Source organism: Borostomias antarcticus (genome assembly GCF_949987555.1).
Source record: "Borostomias antarcticus genome assembly, chromosome: 21".
Lineage (NCBI taxonomy): Eukaryota > Metazoa > Chordata > Actinopteri > Stomiiformes > Stomiidae > Borostomias > Borostomias antarcticus.
Window position 1 is genome coordinate 11,455,616 of NC_140254.1, and position 7,547 is coordinate 11,463,162.

A 7,547-nucleotide genomic window follows, 5' to 3' on the forward strand; every position below is an offset into this window, starting at 1 on the left:
TTTAAGCTGTCAAAACACAGTTATTGTTCACTCTTGCTCTTACTGCTGATCGCTTGCTATCTTAGGAGATGGAACAAGGTTTGAGGTTGTGACATGGCCACAGCTCTTTTCTGTCCTGGCCAAAGTGAACTGCCCACAGACATCAGGGGCCGTATTCCTAAAGATTCATAGCACAAAGAGTTGCTCCTAGTGGCCAATTCTAAGAAAATTCTTAGAATCATGACGTTTTCTAAGAATTTCCCCTTTATGTATGTTTATGCTGTAATTATTTGGTTATATCCATCTTTAAATCCCAACTAATTCATGGTTTATTACCTGGAAACAGCGATGGTAGTTTCTATGTAATAACATGGAATCAGAGCTGGAAAATGCAACTTTGCCTGTTTCATCATCATCATCATCAACCTTTATTTTACTAGGCAAGTTAATTAAGAGCAACTCTTATTTACAATAACGTTTCTATGTAATTATTTGGTTATGTCTTCCCTAAAATCCCAACTAAGCTCATGGATTGTTACCTGGAACAGAGATGGTAGGTTCTATGTAATAACATGGAATCAGTAATATTCGCAATATTAATTACACTTTACTTTATTATACTTTAATATAGTAATAAATGCAATATTACCCATTTCGGTTTAATTATATAGTTATTGTAGAGGTTTGAAATCTTGAGGAATTTGCAATGGCTTACACTATGTCTATTGCTAGCAGCTAACGTAGCAAGTTGTTCCATAAGCAGTGTCATTGCTAGCCCAGCAACACAGTTCAACAAAAGTCGAATTAACTAGGCTACGTAAAGCGTGATTTCATCAGAGGATGACGAAATGTGAACGGGCGGGCTCTTTAAAAATCCCTGGGGCCTCATTTATCAAAAAGGGTGTAAATTCAGGTGTAAAATATGGCGTACGCCGTACACAGACCTAGCACAGAGACCAGACCTAGCACAGAGACCAGATCTAGCACAGAGACCAGACCTAGCACAGAGACCAGATCTAGCACAGAGACCAGATCTAGCACAGAGACCAGACCTAGCACAGAGACCAGACCTAGCACAGAGACCAGATCTAGCATAGAGACCAGATCTAGCACAGAGACCAGACCTAGCACAGAGACCAGATCTAGCAAAGAGACCAGATCTAGCACTGAGACCCAGATCTAGCACTGAAACACAGACCTAGCACTGAAATACAGACCTAGCACAGAGACCAACCTGACCTAGCACGGAGACCAGATCTAGCAGTGAGACCAGATCTAGCACTGAAACACAGATCTAGCACAGAGACCAGACCTAGCACAGAGACCAGATCTAGCACTGAAACACAGATCTCGCACAGAGACCTGCTAGATCAGGTCTCTGTGCGAGATCTGTTTCAGTGCTAGATCTGGTCTCTGTGCTAGGTCTCGTCTCTGTGCTAGGTCTGGCCTCTGCGGAGATCAGATCTAGAGATCAGATCTAGCACTGAAACAAAGACCTAGCACAGAGACCAAACCTAGCACAGAGACCAGACCTATAGCACAGAGACCAGATCGAGCACTGAGACCAGATCTAGCACAGAGACTAGACCTAGCACTGAGACCCAGATCTAGCACTGACATACAGACCTAGCACTGAGACCAGATCTAGCACTGAGACTAGATCTAGCACAGGGACCAAATCTAGCACTGAAACGCAGACCGAGTACAGAGACCAACTCTAGAACTGAGACCCAGATCTAGCACTGAAATACAGACCTAGCACAGATACCAGATCTAGCACTGAGACCAGGTCTAGCATTGAGACCTAGATCTAGCACTGAAACAGATACAGCACTGAGATCAGATCTACTGAACTAGTCTGATGATTCAGTCTTCATGCACATGTGGGGTATCGTCCAAGCAACCAGAATGGAGTCCCACATCTCCTGCTTGTGTTTGTGCTGCTTAACCTCCGCTACTAACACAACATTACCATGACAATACACCAGGGGGCGATATTCACCCTTTGTAATGAGCTGTGCAAGAAATAGACTTGGACTTGTCTGATGTGACTTGTCTTCTGAAAGTCAAAATCATGAATGACCAAAGATAACCACGTCCAACATAACAGTTCCTTTGAGTTGAATGCAGAGGACAGAAGATGACATGAAAACACCATATGATCAGATGAGTGACTCGACCAGTGATTCTAGTCTAAAGCTCATAAAGCTTGTGACTAATCTCTTCAAAGTCAAAATCATGAATGACCAAAGATAACCAAGTCCAACATTACAGTTCCTTGGGGTTGTGTCGAATGCAGAGGACAGAAGATCACATAAAAACACCATATGAATTTGGACCAAATATCTACAAATGGTTTCCTCTACTGCTGTGAGGCATACTAAGCTACTCTTACATAAAGTTTTCAGATGAGTGACTCGACCAGTCATTCGAGTCTAAAGCTCCTCCTACACACAACACACACTGAGAGAAAAGACTAGTGTTAACAGTGACTTCCATTGACTGACTGCAGTGTACGTTTCAGGACATTTCTATATTGTGGTGAGAAGGTGGAGAAAAAAAACGTTCCAGACGAGGGTGTATGACTGGGTGAGAAAATGGCTTCATCGTCTCTCCCGGAGGAGGATTTCTCCTGTCCTGTGTGCTGTGAAATCTTTAAAGATCCTGTTGTCCTGTCGTGTAGCCACAGTATCTGTAAAGCCTGTCTACAGGAATACTGGAAACACAAGGAATCACTGGAATGTCCAGTTTGTAGGCGAAGATCCTCGAAGAAAACACCCCCGGTCAACTTGTCCTTGAGGAACCTGTGTGAGGCCTTCTCCCACGAGAGGAGTCAGAGAGATTCAGCAGAGGCTGAGGTATTCTGCAGTCTGCACAATGAGAAACTCAAGCTCTTCTGTCTGGACGACGAACAGCCAATGTGTGTGGTGTGTCGGGACTCAAAAAAACACACCAAGCACAGATTCAGACCCATAGACGAAGCTGCACAGGATCAAAAGGTACGATACTGTACAGTAGCATACTGACTGATAATTGAAATGACATCTGTCAGAAATAAAATGTATAGTTTTGTTTAAAGAACCAAGCATTCATTTAACATCAATAACAGGCGGTTCATTGCAGATCCATTATTTACAGTCTGTCATTGTTCAGTGTTATCATCATTGTTGACGCAGACATTTATGTTCTACTGGTCTTTGATAGACACTTGTATCTCAGAACTAGCTTGTCAAACAGGCAGACATATATCTTTTCATTCAAAACATTTTTTGTTTATTCAAGGAGAAAGTCCGGACTGCACTAAAGCCCTTACAAGAGAAACTGAAGGTCTTCAATAAAGTTAAACTAACCTGTGATCAAACAGCCGAACACACCAAGGTAACTATTTAAAGTAATAAATGATACCTAACTGCTTTTAAAACATATCTAAGCTATAACCCGATGCACAACCTCAATGTCTCCAGAGCCTGGCCCAGCACACAGAGAGGCAGATTAAGGAGGAGTTTAAGAAGCTTCATCAGTTTCTACAAGAGGAAGAGGAGGCCAGGATAGCTGCACTGAGGGAGGAAGAGAAGCAGAAGAGTCCGATGATGAAGGAGAAGATTGAGGGGCTGAGCAGAGAGATATCAACACTTTCAGACACAGTCAGATCCATAGAGGAGGAGCTGAGAGCTGAAGACATCTCATTCCTGCAGGTCAGGACGGCTCTCTCTGAGTTCATAAGGAATGGCTGAGTGGGAATGTTAATTAGTGTTTAACTTGATCTTTTGATTCTCTACAGAACTACAAGGCCACAGTGAAAAGGTAAGTGACCTGCCTCCTGTCTCTCTCTTCTCTGTGGTTCTGAACCCAACCCCACAGCAGCACTGACTAATGAATGTTCTTTCAGAGCCCAGGGCACAATGCTGGATCCACAGCTGGTCTCGGGAGCGTTGATAGACGTGGCCAAACACCTGGGCAACCTGACCTTCAGAGTCTGGGAGAAGATGCAGAAGATTGTCACATACAGTGAGTGTTAGATCAGGATCTTACTGAATATGAATCTGGTGGGGCGGCTGTAGCTCAGGAGGTAGAGCGGGTCGTCCAATGATCGTAGGGTTGGTGGCTCGAATACCGGCTCCTCCTGATGACATGTTGAAGTGTCCTTGGGCAAGACACTGAACCCCCAATTGCTCCAATTGAGCAGCCTAGCACCTTGCATGGCAGCTGCCGTGAATGTGTGTGTGAATGAGTGAATGAGAGGCCTTCATTGTAAAGCACTTTGGATAAAAGCGCTATACAAGTGCAGTCCATTTAATGTACTGTACCATGGTGTGTTTTCATTAAATGGGCCATCCTTGACCCCACAGTCCACACAGAAACCCATATGTACCTTTATTGATCACACACAACAATGTTACAGTGCAATTGGTGAACAGTACTGATGACTGTAGAAGTAACATGATTGTGATACAAATACAGGATCATGAATATCATTCATCATTGTCAAATCTTATCGTGGTCTTCATTTTGGGGTGGGTGAGGGTATAAGCGCTGTATCAATACCAGCCTGATCTCTCTCTTCAGCTCCTGTGACTCTGGACCCCAACACTGCCCACCCAGCTCTCATCCTGTCAGAGGATCTTACCAGTGTGACAGTCAGTGACAAGACACAACAGCTTCCTCGCAACCCAGAGAGGTTTGATAGATATGGATGGGTCCTGGGCTCTGAGGGCTTTAACTCAGGGACACACAGCTGGGATGTTGAGGTTGGAGACAGAACGTACTGGATCCTGGGAGTGTTAGCAGATTCTCACCAGAGGAAGGGAGTGGTAAAGGGTGGACTCTGGGGAATATGGTTCATTAATGGTAAATACAGAGCAGTATCCTCATCAGCGCCAGTCACTCTCACAGTGAGACAGGAATTCCAGAGAATCAGAGTGCAGCTGGACTGGGACAGAGGGAAGCTGTCATTCTCTGACCCTGATAGTAACACACACCTACACACGTTCACAGACACCTTCACTGAGAGAGTCTTTCCATACATCGGTATTGGCTGTGCTCTTTCCCCTCTGAGGATCGTACCAGTGAAGGTCTCTGTAACAGTAGAACAGCAGAGTTAAGACTGATACCACCTCTGTATAGATGTGAAGGTACATATTCATGTCTTGTTCACAATTCAAAATTATTTCATTACATATTCAGACTAAAATACATTTTAGTTGAGGAATGTCTTTAGTTGAGGAATCAATTTGAAATATATTTGAAACTTATATATATTTGAAGCATCCCAAGTTATGTTGATTAGACATAATTGTACTAAAATTGTACTATAAACTAATAATTTAAACTTTTTAGGATCAGATTATCTCAGATCTAATACAATAATACAAACTGCTTATTGTGGAAATAACTAGGCATGTCTTTCGGTGTTCAATAAAGGGTTCAATCAAGTCATATGTTTGTCTTATTTCACACTTATTCTACCATAACAAGTTGATACATCCAGATAGCTTTGAAATCTACATTTATAGGTAGATTTTGTGATATGATGACAGACCTGGGAGAAACACACCCAACCAGATCTGTTTGACCTTATTCGATTGACGTCATCACGGTTTGCCATGGCCATATTGTTGACAACCACTGCAGCTGTCAACTAACTAGCTAGCGACAAGTGACAGATAAGGACGGACGCTAGCCAATTTCCCTTCGGGGCTAAATAAAGTTGATATCTATCTTTCCATTTTACTGTGTTAGGATCTAAGCAATGCCAGGAAGTGGGGACACAGGTTTGGAGCTCTCCCAGCCCTCTCTCTGCTAGCTACTGTGTAGCTATCTAGCTAATCTGGGTGTAGCTAACCTTGTTAAGAGATGCATAGCCTAAGCCTGAATAAACTCGTGTCCGTGTCTCTAGGTCTGTCCCAAGCATGGATGTATTGGGTCCCAAGCCTTTACATGGCAGGATATGGCCGTTTCAATATGGAGGGAAAGTAATCTCATCGCCCCCTAGCGGTAGCGTTCCTAATGCTGAGAGAATGAATGGGATTTCTCATAGATACGTCTTTTGAAAAATTATATCTTGGTCGACACCGAAAAGTTAGTAGAATGCCTTAAACGCCAAATACTTGGAGACAAACTTTATTGATTCTGGTGATCATAGTAGATTTTCAATCACAATCCGAATTATGAAAATATTTTTCTTAAATTCCATTTACTTTGGCTGGAGGAATGGAGCAATTTCGAAAATTTGAAAGAAGGCAAAATACTGTTTGAAATTCTCACGGTTAGTAGGTTATTACTGTAAAGACACTCACAAGTTTTTGTTTTGATAACTTCACCGAATGGCTTCGTAGTAATTATTAGAAAATCCGGTCTATGGGAGTTTACATTGAAACTCCTCTCCGATAGGAACAAATCCGCTAGGGGCGCATGTTTTCACTTTCCCTCCCTATAAAGAAACATATGGGTGACATTCCCCGCTAATTTTGACCCTGGAGAAATAAGCGGTCCTGAGCCTACTCTAATGGCGCGTTCCAGGCAACCCGTAACTCGTTTTTTCCCTACCTCCTACACGTGAAAATGCTCTGGAATGGCAGTCAAACCCGTAACTTCCGACCCGTGAACTCGTACAGATCGATGTACTCCCAGTTGCGCTCTCTGACGTCACACAGCCCTCTAAGCAAGATGGCAGCCCCCATGGGTATGGCGACAAAGATAACTTTAGGGCAACGTAAAGTAAATTTGTACGTTGTAATCAAAATAATACAAACGATTATGCACTACAACCTGCTATGTGTATGTAATGATGCCCAAATATGTTGGCAAGAGATAGCTAGTGCTAGCTAGCTAACATTAAGTTAAACCTGAACGTGACCATGCAAACGGCGAAAAGTCGATGATGTCAATAAATAAAATGTAACGTACAATTTCTTAGCATAGCGAAATTAGGCATACAATGTTTAGCTTGCCAGCTCTGACTGTGCCAAATCTCAAGCTTTTACCATATCGGCTTGATTTATCCAGAATGCCACGCATTCAGACAGTTTGCCTGGAACGCTATGAAGTCGTGGGTCGTGACTTGAAGTCGTAACTTACGGGCTCAAAATCCTATCTGGAACGCGGCATAAGTCCAAAAAATGAATGGAGGTGAATGGGTGGTCATGCTCGGGCAGCTCTGTGGCTAACCAATAAATAAACACGCCACCAAAACATTAGGGTACCTCTCACCCTTGCACTGTTGCTGGGGTGGAGGTAAATATGTATTTTAACTTTTAGAACAAAACATACTCTCTGTTCTGAGTCTCTGTTAAACATAGACCTTATAATTTTCGGGATTTTCCAAAACCCATTCATTTTCCTATAGGGATTTTGAAAGATACACCAAATGCAAGGAATCTGACAAAAAGGCCGAAATGCTAACTTTTCAGCCTACAAAGTGACATCAGACCTATTGCCACAGCCTACAAGATCCAGAACAGAAATACCCCAATTCCCCATCATGCACTGTTACCGGAAATGGGTAAAACTAGGACACACCCCTTGAGAACTCCATGGAAACGGCTCCCTGGCGTGCTGACGGAGACTAG

The 7,547-nt window shown here is 43.0% G+C and overlaps 1 protein-coding gene across 1 annotated transcript; it reads left to right on the plus strand.

Annotated features, from left to right (window-relative positions):
* Window positions 1-2,576: 2,576 nt before the first annotated feature.
* LOC311323085 (nuclear factor 7, brain-like) lies at window positions 2,577-5,081 on the plus strand (the record flags this gene model as incomplete). The annotated part of the gene is made up of 6 exons (XM_084455228.1): window positions 2,577-2,978; window positions 3,262-3,357; window positions 3,444-3,674; window positions 3,761-3,783; window positions 3,869-3,987; window positions 4,546-5,081. 6 exons carry the CDS (start codon window positions 2,577-2,579, stop codon window positions 5,079-5,081), a joined length of 1,407 nt encoding a protein of 468 aa, XP_084311354.1.
* Window positions 5,082-7,547: the final 2,466 nt, after the last annotated feature.